This window comes from Mobula birostris, chromosome 4 (genome assembly GCF_030028105.1).
Source record: "Mobula birostris isolate sMobBir1 chromosome 4, sMobBir1.hap1, whole genome shotgun sequence".
Lineage (NCBI taxonomy): Eukaryota > Metazoa > Chordata > Chondrichthyes > Myliobatiformes > Myliobatidae > Mobula > Mobula birostris.
The window spans coordinates 198000069-198017270 of NC_092373.1; the positions used below are offsets into that span (position 1 = coordinate 198000069).

The window sequence follows — 17202 nt, forward strand, 5'->3', positions numbered from 1 at the left end:
GTGACCAGAAACACATAACATGAACGCCAGAGTCCAATCCACAAACTGCGTTGATTAAACCTTGTCTTGTAATGTACTGTGCTACTGCTGATTTTTAAGGCATTTATACCTGTCTATGTATATTGGTGAATTTGAACTTGAAAGGGGGCCTGATCAGAAGAAGAAAGCGCTTCATGTTATGAAATGGAAGTGAAAATTAAGACTAAAGTGTCTAGGAAAGTCTAGCACAGAGTAGACTGGGAGGATGCATCCTACAAACCTTGCTGAAAAACACCACAGGTGCTGAGTGCAAAGCTCCCTTGGTCAACATCTTCCAGATAGTCCAAAAAAAAAATGTTTATTTCACTTCTTTTACATCTGATTTTCATCCTAAATGTGTTTCTGAAAATGTTAGAGCCTGTGATTTACAGTTTGGAGATTGATTGAGTGATCCAGCACTTTGCTGTCTCCAAAAAGATTCCAGAAAGCAAACGCAAGCTTGAGCACCCTTGAGACAAATGAATATGGGGCACAAGCTGATGTTCAACTCCATTTCACCGATTAAAGTGTCAATTATCATCAACTGAAGAGATGAGGAAGACTGAACCATTGAGGGAAATACGGAAGGCGAGGAAGAGTTCAGCGCCGACTACCTGCCTTTTCATCACTGATGAGATCCCTCTGGTGCCAGAGAGGGGGCCTATGTAGCCAATCACTGTGTGATGGCTTGCTGTGCCCAGAGGGTAGGCCTGGGCATTCAAATGGTGTCGAAGGATGTGACCGAGGTTCTACGTTTATGAATTTCGTCTATCGATCATGGGCTTTTTCAGTCTTACGGTTTTTATATTCTATGTTTTTGCCCATTGTTTTTTACTGCAGAGGAGGGGGTTTGGGGATCAATGTTCTTGTTGAGTTTTGTACGGGGAGAGGAGTTTGATGATCCAGCTATGGGTAAGTAGACTCACTGTCTCGTGGGCAGCCTCGGGAGAGACGGGGTCTACAGGGGTAACCTCAAACAGAAAATCCAGAGTGGAGCCCCTAAGGGAGCTGGATGTCATTGGACATCCTTCTGGCAGCTCCTACAGTCAAGCTGGTGCCAAACATATTGCTTTGCCTTCCTTTGGACTACCCTAGTGAGGTGGAGAGGAGAGTCTTGATGACTGGGCATCCCAGGATCTCCATCCCTTCCGCCCAGGCTTGGGACTGACCCACAGTGCACACTCCATTGTCCTTTGAGACAGACGGATGCCATCATCATGGTGTTGTCGTTCTTTTTTCATTGGCGGGGTTTGTTGGGGGGGGGGTTGTGGGTTTGCTGTTTCTCTTTGAACTGACTTCCATGGTTTTCTTTATTGCGTGGCTCCCTGAGGACGACAAATCTCAGAATTGTATACTGCGTATGTACTTTCATAATAAAGGATTCACTGAACCTTTGAACAGCAGAGGAGGCGGCCATCCAGCCCATTGTACCAGGCCCATTCTTTGAAAACTATCTAATGCAGCCCACTTCTCACTACTCTTCACAATTCTTTTTGAATGCTCCCTAGACAAGTGGTTCATCTTATGTACATCAGCTGTCACACTCCCCCATTGTAACCAGAACAACAGCAGTCATTTAAAATTCATACCTAGTCTTTCACAAAACTGAACCATCTTTAAACTCCCCTATCATATTCCTCCTTCTTCAGCTCTCTGCCTCTTCCACTTAACATCTCCCAGATTTTTACTTCATCCACCCCCTCACCACCCACCCACCTGTTCTCCACTATCACCTGCCAACTTGTACTCCTTCCCCTCCCCAGAAACCTTCTAATTCTGGCTCCTTCCCCCTTCCCTCCCAGTCCTGATGAAGGGTCTCAGACTGAAATGGTGATTCTGTATTCCTCTTCTGAACTGACCTGCTGAGCTCTTCCAGCAATTTTATGCCACAAGATATAGGAACAGAATTAGGCCATTTGGCCAATCGAGTCTACTCTGCCATTTCATCATGGCTAATTCAATTTTCCTCTCAGCTCCAATATTCCACCTTCTCCTCATATCCCTTCAAGTCCTGACAATTCAAGAATCTATCAACCTCTGCCTTATACAGTATACACATGAAGACTTGGCGTCCACAGCTGCCTGTGGCAAAGAACGCCACAGATTCACCTCTCTCCGGCTAAAGAAATTCCTCATCTCTGTTCTAAAAAGACATCCCTCTCTTCTGAGACCGTGTCCACCAGTCTTAAACTATCCCACCATAGGAAACATCCTCTCCGCATCCACTCTATCAAGGCCTTTAACATTGATAGGCTTTGATAGTCATGAGTGTACAGGGTATAGAGGGCTGATGACACAACCTTGAGGAACACCAATTAGGTCACCCCTCATTCTTCTAAATTCTAGTGAATACAGGCCCAGGGCCATCAAACCCTCTTTATATGACAATCCATTCAATCCTGGAATCATTTTCATGAACTTCCTTTGAACCTTCTCCAGTTTCAGCACATCCTTTCCAAGATAGGGGGCCCAAAACTGCTCACAATACGGTAAATGATGCCTCGTCAGTGCTTTATAAAGTCTCAACATTACACCCTTGCCTTTATATTCTAGTCCACTTAATATGAATGCTAACATTTGCCTTCCTCACCACAGACCCGACCTACAAATTAGTCTTTAGGGAATCCTGCACAAGGACTTCCAAATCCCTTTGCTCCTCAGTTTTTGTATTTTCTCTCCATTTAGAAAACAGTCAACCATTTAATTTCTTCTACCAAAGTGCATGACCATTCACTTCCCAGCACTGTATTCCATCTGAATACACCTACGCTCTGTCCGCCAGAGAAAGCAGGATCTCCCAGTGGCCACATATTTTAATTCCACATCCCATTCCCATATGTCTCCTCTACTGTCAAGATGAAGCCACACTCAGGTCGGAGGAACAACACCTTATATTCCGTTTGGGTAGCCTCAAACCTGATGGCATAAACATTGACTTCTCTAACTTCTGTTAATGCCCCTCCTCCCCTTCTTACCCCATCCCTTATTTATGTCTTTATTATTTTTTCTTTTTCTCCCCTTCTCTCTTTTTTCTCTCTCTGTCCCTCTCACAATAACTCCTTGCCTGCTCTCCACCTTCCTCTGGTGCTCCCCTCCCCCTTTCTTTCTCCCTAGGCCTCCCATCCCATGATCCTCTCCCTTCTCCAGCCTTGTATCCCTTTTGCCAATCAAGTTTCCAGCTCTTAGCTCCATCCCTCCCCCTCCTGTCTTCTCCTATCATTTCAGATCTCCCCCTCCCACTTTCAAATCTCTTACTATCGCTTCTTTCAGTTAGTCCTGATGAAGGGTCTCGGCCCGAAACATCGACTGTACCTCTTCCTATAGATGCTGCCTGGACTGCTCCATTCCACCAGCATTTTGCGTGTGTTGCTTGAATTTTCAGCATCTGCAGATTTCCTTGTGTTTACTATATTCCATCTGCCGTTTCTTTGCCCATTGGGAACTAGTTGACTTGATCAGCATTTCTGATCTGGCTATTTTTCACGATTGCACTTAAAAAAAATTCTCCTAATCTAAGTCCTAATGTAGCCTCTCTACTTCCTCAAAATTACTTGCCCATCCACCTATCTGCACTTCATCTGCAAACTTTGCAAGAAAGCCATCAGTTCCATCGTCTAAGTCATTGACATCTAACAAAAAATAATCAGTCGGAACACAGACCCCTGTGGAACACCACTAGTCACCAGCAGCCGGCCAGAAAGGGCTCCCTTTATTCCCGTTCTTCCTCCTGCCAATCCTTTATCCACGCTAGAATCTTTGCTATAGAATCATGGGCTTGTAGCTTGTTGAATATCCTCGTGTGACAGCTTGTCAAAGGCCTTCTGAAAATCCAAGTCCACAACATCATCCGATTCTCCTTTGTCTATCCTGCTTGTTATTTCTTCGAAGAATTCCAGCAGATTTATCAGGCAAGATTTTCCCTTGATGAAACCATGATGACTATGGCCTGTTTTATCATGTGCCTCCAAGTATCCTGAGACCTCATCCTTAATAATCGATTCCAACATCTTCCCAACCACTGAGGTCAGACCAACTGACCTATAGTTTGCTTTCTTTTGCATCTCTCCCTTCTGGAAGAGTGGAGTGACATTTGCAATTTTCCAGTCTTCCAGAATCATTCCAGAATCTAGTGATTCTCGAAAGATCACCACCAATGCCTCCACAATCTCTTCAGCCACCCCTTTTAAAACTCTGGGGTGTACACCAGCTGGTCCAAGTGACTTATCATCCTTCAGACCTCTCAGTTTCCCAAGAACCTTCTCTCTAGTAATGGCAACTTCGCACACTTTATGGTCCCTGACACACAGAAGTTCCATCATATTGCTAGTGTCTTCCACAGTGAAGACTAATGCACGATACTTATTCAATTCATCTGCCATTTTCTTGTACCCCTTTACTTCCTCTCTGGTATTATTTTCCAGCAGCCCGATATCCACTCTCACCTCTTGTTTACACTTTATGTATCTGAAGAAACTTTTGGTATCCGCTTTAATATTATTGGCTAGCTTACTTTCGTAATCCATCTTCACCTTCTTAATGGTTTTTTTTTAAATTGCCTTCTGTCAGTTTTCAAAAACTTCCTAATCCTCCAACCTACCACTAATTTTTCTTCTATTATATGCCCTCTCTTTGGCTTCTAAGTTGGTTTTAACTTCTCTTGTTAGCCACAGTTGTGTCATCTTGCATTTAGAATACCTTTTCCTCTTTGTGATGTATAAATCGTGTGCATTCCAAACTGGTCCAGAAATTCCAGACTTTGCTGCTCTGCCATCATCCCTGCCAGTGTTCTTTACCAATCAATTCTGGCCATTTCCTTTCTTGTGCCTCTGCAATTTTCTTTACTCCACTGTAATACTGATACATCTGACTTTAGCTTCTCAAATAACAGGGTGAATTCGATCATATGAAAGATAGATAGAGAGATAGATACTTTATTGATCCAAAGGGAAATTGCAGTGTCACAGTAGGATTACAAGTGTATAAATATATAAATATTAGAAGAGAAGCAAGAAAGAATAAAAATAAAATATACAAGAATTACAAGGCAAAAATTACAAGATCACTTCCCCGGCTCTGGGTTGACTCATTATGGAGCCTGATGGCTGATAAGAATGACCTCATATAGCACTCTTTGGAGAAGCGCAGTTGTCTTAGTCCATTACCGGAAGTGCTCCTCTATTCAGCCAAAGTGGCATGCAGGGGGTAAGCAACATTGTCCAGAATTGCCAGGATTTTCTGGAGGGTCCTTTGTTCTACCACAACCTCCCATATGTCCAGTTTGACTCCTATAATAGAACCAGACTTTCTAATCAGTTTATTGAGCCTGTTGGCATCACTCATGTTGATGCCATTGACCCAGCACACCATCACATAGAAGATTGTACTTCTATGAAAATAGAGCACAGGAGATCACTTACCCCCAAGGATTCTTTTACCTTAAGCTCTCTTATCAATTCCAATGCATTACACAACAACCAATCCAGAATAGCTGATCACCTAGTGGACTCAACTGCGAGTTGCTCTAAAAAGCCATCTCATAGGCATTTGAGAAATTCCCCCTCTTGGGATCTAGCACCAACTTGATTTCCCCAGTCTACCTGCTTATTGAAATCCTCCAAGACTATTGTAACATTGCCCTTTTGGCATGCATTTTCTGTCTCACATCGTAATTTGCAGACCACATCCTTACTACTGTTTGGTGGCCTGTGTGGAACTCCCATCAGGGTCTTTTCATCCTTGCAGTTCCTTAGCTCTATCCACAATGGTTCAACACCTTGTTACTCCATGTCATCTCTTTCTAATGACATGATTTCATTTTTTTAACCAACAGAGCAATGCCACCTCCTCTGCATTCCTGTCTGTCCTTTCAATATGATGTGCATCCTTGGACATTATGCTCCCAGGTATAATCTTCTTTCAGTCATGAATCAGTTATGCCTACAACACCATAAATGCCAATCTGTCACGGTGCTACAAGTTCACCGACCTTATTCCGTATACTGCGCACATTCAAACACCTTCAGTCCTGTATTCACCTTTTTTGATTTTGTCCGCTTTTTACATTGCAACTCAGTTTTGTCCTATCAACAGCCTCGCTTCACAACACACTGCCTCTGTTAGTAAACCAGCTACCACATCTTCAGCACCATCACTCAGGTTCCCATACCCCTGCCAAATTAGTTTAAACTCTCCCAAACTACTGTAGCCAACCTGCCCGCAAGGATATTGGGCCCCCTTTGGTTTAGATGTAGCCCGTTTTCTGTGTATTGTAGCTTTTTAACTGACACAGGAGCCAGTAAATTCACCAACCGCACATCAAAAATAACTACAGGGCTCGGACCTGAATGAGTAATTAAAACCAATCTCACCCACTGCTTGCTTAATATTTATGAGAGCATGTTACTTTAATTGAAACAATGCTTTACATTAGCATAAGAATAAATGTAGTGTGCAGTTAACGATCTACTTTCTGAAGTACAATGAGTTGGTTGTTTGTCATCATGGAATAAGCGTACCTACATCGCGGAGGTGTCACGGCACACTTGCAGAGAATCAGGGAAAAATTGACCCATGGAAAATGAAGCTCTTACCACCGACGCATCACTGTAAACACAGCTGCATAAACAGAGTAGTCATCTTTCATGTTCTTCATCAATACTGCATTAGATCATAGGTCATAAGATATATAGGAGCAGAATTAGGCCATTCAGCCCATTGAGTCGGCTCTACCATTCCTTCATGGCCGATCCAATTCCCTCTCAACCCCAGTCTCCTGACGGGAAGCAGGAGTATCAATCAGTTGAGCACCTCCAGCAACGGGCAGGATTTCCCAGTGGCCACCCATTTTAATTCTACTTCTCATTCCCATACTGACATGTTGGTCCAGGGCCTCCTCTCCTGCCACGATGAGGCCGCTCTCGGGTTGGAGGAGCAACACCTCATAATCCATGTGGCTGGCTAGCCTCTACTTCTAACCTCAGAACACAACGAACTTCCTTTAGAACAGAGATGAGGAGGATTTTTTTTTAAGCCAGAGGGCGGTGACTCGATGGAATTCAATGTCAGAAACGGCAGTGGAGCTCACAATAACTGGGTATATTTAAAGTGAAGATTGACAGGTTCTTGATTAGTCATGGTGTCAAAGGTTAGGGAGAAGTGAGGAGAATAGGATTGAGAGGGATAATAAATCAACCATAATAGAATGGTGGAGCAGACACAATGCGCCAAGAAGCCTATTTCTGTTTCTATGTCTTTAGGTCTTATGGCATGAACATTGATTCCTCTAACTTCTGGTAACTTCTCCCTCTCCTCTTTTCCATTCCCCATTCTGGCTAGCCTCTTATCCCTTCTCTTCTCCTCACTTGCCCATCACCTGTCCCTCCTCCTTCCCTTTCTTCCATGGTCCACTGTCTTCTCCTATCAGATTCCTTCTTCTTCAGATCTTTACGGCTGCCGGCGACTGTGGTGGAGGTGAATACAATAGGGTCTTTTAAAAGGCTTCTCGATAGGTACATGGAGCTTAGAAAAATAGTGAGTTATGAATAACCCTAGGTAATTTCTAAAGTAAATGCATGTTCGGCACAGCACTGTGGGCCAAATGGACTATGTTGTGCTGTAGGTTTTCTGTGTTTCTATGTTTACCTTTTCCACCTATCACTACCCAGCTTCTCACTTCATCTCTGTTCCCCCACCTACCTACCTTCCACCTCACCTGATCTCACCTGTCAGCTCGTACTCCTTCCCCCTCTCCCACCTTCTAATTCTGGCTTCTTTACTTTCCAGTCCTGGTGAAGGGTCTCAGCCCAGAACCTCTCCATAGATACTGCATGAGCTGCTGAGTTCCTCCAGCTTTTTGTGTGTTGTACCCCGGATATCCAGCTTCTGCAGAGTATCTTGCATTTATGATTCAGTACTGTAATGTTGTTCTTTTAATCCTAAAAGGTACCAGAAATAAAAATGACAAGGGCTCCTGTAAAGTAGGGCAATGGCACCTATTCAAAGTATGTTATAGCATGTCATTATCATCATTATGTGCTGTGTCATATGATGTAGATGATCATGGTCTATTTCACATGATTGTTGTTCTTGGCAAATTTTTAATACAGAAGTGTTTTGCCATTGCCATCTTCTGGGCAGTGTCTTTACAGGGTGGGTGACCTCCCAGCCATTATCAATACTCTTCAGAGATTGTCTGCCTGGCACCAGTGGTCACATGACCAGGATTTGTGATATACACCGGCTGCTCATACGACCATCCAACACCTGCTCCCATGGCTTCACGTGATCCTGATCGAGGGGCTAGGCAGGTGCTACACCTTGCTCAAAGGTAACCTGCAGGGTAGTGGAGGGAAGGAGCACCTACACCTCCTTTTGTAGAGGCATGTCTCCATCCTGCCACCCAAGAACCCATATCGCTACAGAAAGTCAAAATCATGAATGCAATGTCAATGATTAAACTCAGCTTTAACCATGGGAATCACCACAGAATAATTGTCAATATCCAGCATCTCCCAATACCACATTCTGTCGCACACATCACACTGCTCTTTCATCACTTCCGATGGGGGTCCAGGAACTTTTACCCCAGGTCAGCACAATGCCATGGAAACTAGAACTGCTGCTTCACAGCTCTAAAGACCCAGGTTCGATTCTGACCTCGGGTGGCGTTTACAGACCCTGTGACAGTCTGGGTGCTCCAGTTTCTTCTCCTGTCCCCAAAGATGTGCCACTTGGTATCAAAATCAGGTTTATTATCACTGGCATATGCTATGAAATGTGTTATTTTGCTGCAGCAATACAGTGTAATACATAAAAATATACTGTAAATGAGAATATTGGATGGTGGGGTGGAGATATGTTTCTACCAAAGGAGGCGTAAGGTGCTCCTTCCCTCCGCTAGCCTGCAGGTCACCCTTGGGCAAGGTGTAGCACCTGCTTAGCCCCCGATCAGGGTCACATGAAGCCATGGGAGCAGGTGGTGGATGGTCATATGAGCAGCCGGTGTATATCACAAGTCCTGGTTATGCGACCACTGACTCCAAGCAGACAAACTCTGAAGAGTATTGATAATGGCTGGGGTCACCCATCTTGTAAAGACACCGCCCAGAAGGCAATGGCAAACCACTTCTGTAGAAAAATTTGACAAGAACAAACATGGTCATGGAAAAACCATGATTGCCTATGCCATAACAAACAAAGCTACAATAAAGAATATTAAAAATAAGTAGCACCAAAAGAGAGTAAAATAGTGAAGTAGTGTTCATACACTGTTCAGAAATCTGATAACAGAGGAGAAGAAGCTGTTCTTGAGACATTGAGTGTGTGTCTTCAGGTTCCTGCACCTCCTCCCTGACGGTGATAAAAGCAGGACGGGGATACTGGCTCCTGTGATGTGATGAACTGTGTCCAGTTTCTGGCTGTCACGTTGTCATACCAGATTCAGATTCATTTATCACACGTACATCGAAACATAGCAGTGAAACAAATGTGTCATTTGCATTAGCAACCAATACAACCATCCCGCAAGTCATTACACATCCAGGCAGAATGCTTTCTTTGCAACACACATAAATTGCTGTAGGAAATCAGCAGGTCAGGCAGCATCTATGGAAGTGAACAAGCAGTCAACATTTTGGGCCAAGACCCTTCTTTGGAACTGGAAAGGAAGGGAGAAGACACCAGAATTAAATGGTGGATGGAGGGGGAAGGAGGATAGCCCAGGTGGGTAGAAAAGGCAAAGGGGTGGAGAAGAAGGAACCTGACAGGAAGAGTGGAAAGGGAAGAAGGAGAGGCACCTCAGGAGTGATAGGCAGGTAAAGAAAAGGTAAGAGGCCAGAGTGGGAAATGGAAGAAAAGGGAAGGGGGACAGAAAAAAATTACTTGAAGGAGAAATTCAATGTTCATACCATTAGGTTGGAGGCAACCTCTCTGACAGTGGCCTCATCATTGCAGTAGAGGAAGCATTAATAAACGTAGATGAGAGTTTTGTAGGAGCTTAGAACCAGCAAACACATGCGGAAATGTAATTCCTGACTGCAAGGTTTCCCAATATCGATGCCCAGAAAATGAAGGACCCTTCTGACAAAGATAGCTTGCGTCAAAGTTCAGAACAGAGTACAGTACAGAGAAAATTACGAGGACTTTGCCAGGACTTGAGGACCTGAGTTAAAGGGAAAGATTAAATAGGTTAGGACTTTATTCCCTAGAGCACAGGAGAATGAGGGGAGATTTGTTAGAAGTATACAATTTATGAGAGGTATAGACAGGGTAAATGCAAACAGGGATTTTCCATTGAGGTTGGGTGAGACTAGAACTAGGAATCATGGATTAAGGATGAATTATGAAATGTTTAAGGGGAACGTGAGGGGGAGCTTCTACATTCAGCAAATGAAGGCCTCCCAACCCTTGAGCACGTGTACATGAAACACTGCCATAGGAAAGCAGCATCCATCATCATAGATGCCCACCACCCAGGCCATGCTCTTTGCTCACTGCTGCCTTCAGGTAGAAGGTACAGGTGCCTCAGGGCTCGCACCACAATGTTCAAGAACAGTTAACTACCTCTCAACCATCAGGCTCCCGAACAAAACTCAATAACTACTCTCACCTGCCCATCTATTGCAATGTTCCCACAACCAATGATCTCACTTTAAGGAATCTTTATCTCATTATCTCATGTTCTCATTATTTATTGCTATGTACTTATATTTGCATTTGCACAGTTTGTTGTCTTCTGAACTCTGGTTGATCTTTCATTAATCCTGTTTTAGTTAGTATTCTATAGATTTGCTGAGTATGCTGAAGGGAAAATGAATCGCAGGGATGTATATGGCGACATTGATAATAAAATTTACTTTGAGCTTTGGTGAGAGTGTGGAACGAGCTGCCAGTGGAAGTGGTTGATGCAGGGTTTCTTTTTCAACATTTAAGAGAAATTTGGACAGGTACATGGATGGGAGGGGTAAGGAGGGCTATGGTCCAAGCAATGGTCGCTGGGACTAGGCATAATTATAGTACAGCATGAACTATATAGCATAGCATAATTATAGTACAGCATGAACTAGTACAGCATTACTTCTGTGCTGTAATGTTCCAAGACTCCTGGAGGGTAGATGTCAATTCCACTAGAGCAAAGTCTCGACTGAGAGAATACAGAATCATAGAGCTATGCAGTACACAAACAGGCCCTTTGGCTCAACTCACCCATGCTGACCAAGTGAGTCCCATTTGTCTGCATGTCTAAACCTTCCCAATCCATGCACTCGGCCAAGTGTCTCAATTGCACCTGCCACTACCACCTCCTCTAGCAGCCCATTTGACTTCTTCGCACAGTAGTGCTGAAGGGGTGCTGCTTGGACAGGGATGTCTGCTCCAAATGTACAATCTTCCCTCTTAATTACGCATTAAAAAGTCCAAACACAGTATTCACAAGGATGTTGCCAGGACTGGTGGCTATGAGTTATAAGGCGTTGCCTAGCAGATAGCATGATGCTATGACAACTTAGGCTGTTTTGGGGTTCGGAATTTAATTGCGGTCCCATTCTGTAAGGATTCTCTGTACATTGTCCACAAAGAATCAGGATCCTTTTCAATTTCCTCCCACAGTCCAATGGCATACTGGCCATTGGTCATTGTAAATTGCCCTATGATTAGGTTAGCGTTAATCAGGTTTGGTGGGGGTTGCTGGGGCGACATAACCTGAAGTACAAGGAGGGCCTACTCCACACTACATCGTTAAATAAGTAAATTACTAAGTAATCTTGTAGCTATGCCACCTTGAGTCTTCAGCCAGGGGCTGATGAGTCTGTACAATTCTTATCAAAGAAAGGCTGTGCTGACATTGGTGAGGGCCTAGAAGATGTTCACCAGAATAATCCTGAGAATGCAAACGTTATGACAGGAAGAGTGTTTGATGACTTTGTGTTCGGTTCTGGTCACCTCACTACAGGAAGGATGTGGTTACTATAGAAAGAGTGCGGAGGAGATTTATAAAGGTGTTGCCTGGATTGGAGAGTGTGCCTTAAGAGAATAGGTTGAGTGAACTTGGCCTTTTCTCCTTGGAGTGGCGGAGAATGAGAAGTGACCTGATAGAGGTGTATAAGATGATGAGAGGCATTCATCGTGTGGATAGTCGGAGGCTTTCCCCCCCATGGCTGAAATGGCTAACACAAGAGGACATAGTTTTAAGGTGCTTGGAGGTAGGTACAGAGGGGATGTCAGGGGTTGTTTTCCACACAGAGTGGTGGGTGCGTGGAATGCACTGCCAGCAACAGTGGTAGAGGCGGGTACAATGGGGTATTTTAAGAGACTATTAGATAGGTAGTTGGAGCTTAGAAAAATAGAGGGCTATGCGGTAGGATAAATCTAGGCATTTTCTAGAGCAGGTTACATAGTCAGCACAACATTGAGGGCCAAAGGGCCTATAATGTGCTATAGATTTCTATGTTCTATGACTCTGGGCTTGTTCTTGCTGGAGCTCAGAAGAACAAGAGAGGATCTCATTGAAACCTACCGAATATCGAAAAGTCTCAATGGAGTGGAGATGCAGAAGATGTTTTCAATAGTGGGAAGGTCTAGGACCAGAGGACACAGCCTCAGAATAGAAAGATGATCCATTAGAACAGAGATAAGGATGAATTTCTTTAACCAGAGGGTGGTGAAGCTGTGGAATTCATTGCCACAGACAGCTGTCAGGTCATTGGGTACATTTAAAGTGGAGATTGATAGTCTCTTGATTAGTTAGGGTATCCAAAGTTTCAGAATGAAAGCAAGAGAATTGGGTTGAGAGGAATAATAAACCATCCATTTCAAATGATAGAGCAGAGTTGTTGGGCCAAATGACCTGATTCTCCTGCTATGCCTTATGGTGGGGTGGTGGGGTGGAGATACGCCTGGGGCAAGTTGCAGCACCTGCTTAGCCCCCCTGATCAGGGTCACGTGAAGCTATGGGAGCAGGTGGTGGATGGTCGTATGAGCAGCTAGTGTATATCACAAGTCCAGGTCAAGAAAGAGCTGAAAGAAATATAAAAAAAGGACTGTATAGGCCAAAGGGCCTGTTTCTGTGCTGTCGTCCTTTATATCTCTATGACTCTATGTCATGTGAAAAGAAATCAAAATAGCGAGGTAGCGTTCATGGACTGGATAGGCAGGGATCGTTTTCCCTAGAGCACAGAGGCTGAAGAATTTCAAGAAGGGCATTGATAAGATCAATAGTCACAAGTCTTTTTCCTCCAAGGTAGGGGAATCTAGATTTAAGACCATAAGACACAGGAGCAGAATTAGGCCATTTGGCCCATCAAGCCTGCTCCATCATGGCTGATTTATTATCTCTCACCTGCCTTCCCCCCTATAACATTTGACGCCCTTATTAACCAAGAAGTTATCAATTTCCACTTTAAATATACCCAATGACTTGGCCTCCACAGGTACTAAATTCCACAGATTCACAACCATTTGGCTAAAGCAATTCCTCTTCCTCTCTGCTCTAAAGGGAAATCTTTCTATTCCAAGGCTGTGCCTTTGGGAACTAGACCCCCCCCCACTTTAGAAAGCTTCCCCATGTTGAGAGTGGGAAGCTTTAAAGGGCACCTGAGAAGAAAGTGTTTCCAAATGGAGGGTGGCGGGTTCGTGGTAAAAGGAATTAGCAGAAGTAGCAGTAGGGACGGATACAATTACAATGTTTAAAAGACCTTAGGCACACGGATAGGAACAGTCAAGGGACATATCAGCCAAATGCAAGCAAATGGGCTCAGCTCAAGTCAACATCTCTGTCAACACAGAAGAGCTGGTGTTGTGCTGTACAATTTTATTCAGACACCATTTGAAGAAAGTAGAATGGCTGAGACTCCATCCACTCCAGCAGTCACCATCAGGGAGATACTACAAGACCATCACCACTGGGACTACAGGGCATCTCCCAAACTTCTTTCCTGTAGCTGTCCACCTTCTCAACAAAACTCACTCAGGTGTGATATCCTAACCGTCCCAGCACAACATCCATTAAATGATCTTTCCTACTCTCCTTGACCTGCTGATAATTATTGAGTTTGTTCATATGCTCACATTTACTTAAGTTTGATTATTGACATTCGGGCTAATTGTTGATTGCTCACGACTGTTTGTACTATTGTCTTGTAAATTGTTGGTTGCTATTGTGTTTTCTGTTATGGTATTGTCCTGCGTTTTATGCTTGGCACCGGACCACAATCAATTCTGCTTTGTTTCACATACTGGCAATAAAGTGATTCTGAAATCGCCACTTCAGATTTATGGTCCAACCCATATCAGCAGAGACACTTAGATATTGTCACACTCATCCTATGGACTCTTGCCGTGTTAAAATTTTGATACCACTGTGACACACTATTACAGCTCCAGGCAATCCTGAGTTTGGAGTTTAATTCTGCCACTCTTCTGCAAAGAGTATCTGTGGGTCTCTCTGTGGAATGTGTGGGTTTTCCCTGGGTGCACTGATTTCCTCTCACAGTTCAAAAACGTACCGGGTAGGTTAACTGGTCATTGTAATTTGTCCTGTGGTTAGGTAAGGGTTAAAACGGGGTTGTCGGGGGTTGCAGGGGCAGAGGGGCTTGAGGGGCTGGAAGAGCTTTAGCACTAAATAAATAAACAAACAAAAACCTGCTCATTAATGCAAATATCTAATCAGCTAACCATGTGGCAGCAACTGCATACATAAAAGCATGCAGACAAGGTCAAGAGGTTCAGTTGCTGTTCAGACTAAGCATCAGAATAAAATGTGTTCTAAGCGACTTTGACCGTGGAATGATTGTTGGCCAGATGGGGTAGTTGGAGTATGTCAGAAACTGGTGATCTGGAATTTTCACACGTAACAGTCTCTAGAGAGCTGCGCGAAAAACAAGAACAAAAATCTAGTCAGTGGCAGTACGGCGGGCGAAAACAGCTTGTTACTGAGAGTGGTCAGAGGAGAGGGCGACAGTAACTCGAATAACCGCGCATTACAACAGTGGTGTGCAGGACTGGATCCCCGGACACACAACAGATCAGACCTCGAAGTGGGGGTACAACAGCAGAGGACCACGAACATACACTGAGTGTATGTATGTATGTACTTTCACTTTAAATCGCTCAGCGGGTCGAACCGGCACGCCCATCCGCCTATGTCTGATCACCGCGGTCTAACATTACGCTTTCGCCCATTCATAAAGCCAGCGGCACAAGTTGCTGAGGCACCGCAGTTACACAGACACAACCGTCTCCAGTCAGTTCCACCGCGACACTCTGCGATTCAACTTGCCAATGAATTTAACCGTGCGAGTAAATACAACGAGGCGCGAAGGATAAAAAATAAACCGCATACACACAAAAATAGTCTATACGCTATGTTCAAATAAAAAACATACTGTTTCACATTTATATCGCAACTGTTATGCAACAGGATTTACTCTGAAACAAGACAGAAATTGGAACGGAGAATATTGGATAAACAAGACTCCTCCAACAGTTAAACGTCTTATGTTGTGCATTCATACGAAAATATTATCATAAGCAGAAATAACACTGTACATTAAATGCGGTTAACGCATTCCTGGCTGAATTAGAATCGCTGACGGCACTCACCGTGCAAGCTTTCGTCTGGTAAATTATAAAAAGCCATGTCGTTAATTTATTTAGGAGTATATTTACTGAATGAATCTTCCTCTTTAACCTGGAATTGGTAGATTAGAGACCTGGGAGGATTTGCTTGCCACTTCAGCTTTCTTTTGCCATTTGCTTCTCCCAGCTCTCGGGCTTACATCCCCGGCTCTGTCCGCTTCTCCGCTCGCTCGTAAACGGGAACGTGCGGAGATGCACGTCGGTCCCTGAACTGCCCAGCTCGTACCGATCATGTGAGCTTGGCCAATGATCATCTGGTAAACAAAAGGCTAAGGGACCGTCTCACAAAAATACTTCCACTGGGTCCCACGCAGAATCGCAACAGGAAAATTAACAACCGACCGGCGAGTGATTAAGGAAGGGCGTATTGATATGAAAGATAGCAGAGCATACATACTTAAATACATTACGTATACAACAAATAAAGAAATGTGATCCAGTCCATCACAGGAAAAGCTCTCCCCGCCATTGAGCACATCTACAAGGAACGCACCAGAAGTAAAAGCATCCGTCATCAAAGACCCCCACCATCCAGACCATGTTATCTTCTTGCTGCTGTCATCGGGAAGGAGATATAGGAGACTTAAATGCCATACCCTTCAACCATTAGCCTCCTGAACCAGCGTGCACAACACTGAACAGATTCCACAGCCTATTACCCAAATTTTCAAATACTCCACACTTCATGGTCTCAATATTACTTGCTTCATATATTATTATTGCTATAATTTATTTTGTTTGTATTTGCGTTGTTTATCTTCTTTTACACATTGATTGTTTATCAGTCCTTGTTTGTATACAGCTTTTCATTGATTCTATTGGATTTATTTGTAATTATTTATTTTTTTTAGCAATACATCACAGAGTAGGCACTTCTGGCCCTTTGAGTCATGCTGTCCCGGCAACTCCCTGCAACCCAGATTAACCTAACCTAATCATGGGACAATTTACAATGGCCAATTAGCCTTCTCGTCCTTCGGTCTATGAGAGGAAACTGGAGCACCAGGGGAAAACCCGCACATTCCACAGGGAGGAAGTACAAACAATCTTACAGAATGGTGCAAGAATTGAACACCGAACTCCAGAACGCTGTAATAGCGTTGCGCTAGTGGCTACACTACCGTGGTGCCCAGTGTACCTACTGTGAATGCCCTCAAGAAAATAAATCTCAGGGTAGGATATGATGGTGTAGAGCAGTGGATCTGTGGAATTCTTTGCCACAGGCGACTGTAGAGGCCAAGTCTTTATGTATATTTAAGAAAGAAGTTGATAGGTTCTTGATTAGTTAAGGCATGAAGCGATATAGGGAGAAAGCTGAGACTGAAAGGAACATTGGATAAGCCATGATGAAATGGTGGAGCAGATTCAATGGGCCAAATGGCCTAATTCTGCTCCTGTAGCTTATGGTCTTATTTGGTAAAACATAAGTTCCTTGATGAGAAAGTTACTTTGAAATGATTGGCATTAGACTTCCATTCTTAGAACCTCCCAGATCTCAAGTAACTTAAGAAATAAGCCTTTAGGCAGCAAAAAGTGCATCAAACATTTACGAGG

The 17202-nt window shown here is 43.8% G+C and overlaps 1 protein-coding gene across 1 annotated transcript in view; it reads right to left on the bottom strand.

Annotated features, from left to right (window-relative positions):
* Positions 1-15861, bottom strand: part of LOC140196860 (BCL2/adenovirus E1B 19 kDa protein-interacting protein 3-like) — a 54290-nt gene extending 38429 nt beyond the window's left edge. Inside the window, exon 1 of the mRNA XM_072256748.1 lies at positions 15613-15861. Coding sequence (XP_072112849.1) covers positions 15613-15649 — 37 coding nt within the window. The 5' untranslated portion in view covers positions 15650-15861. The remainder of the gene's footprint in view (positions 1-15612) is intronic.
* Between the last annotated feature and the right edge of the window lie 1341 nt (positions 15862-17202).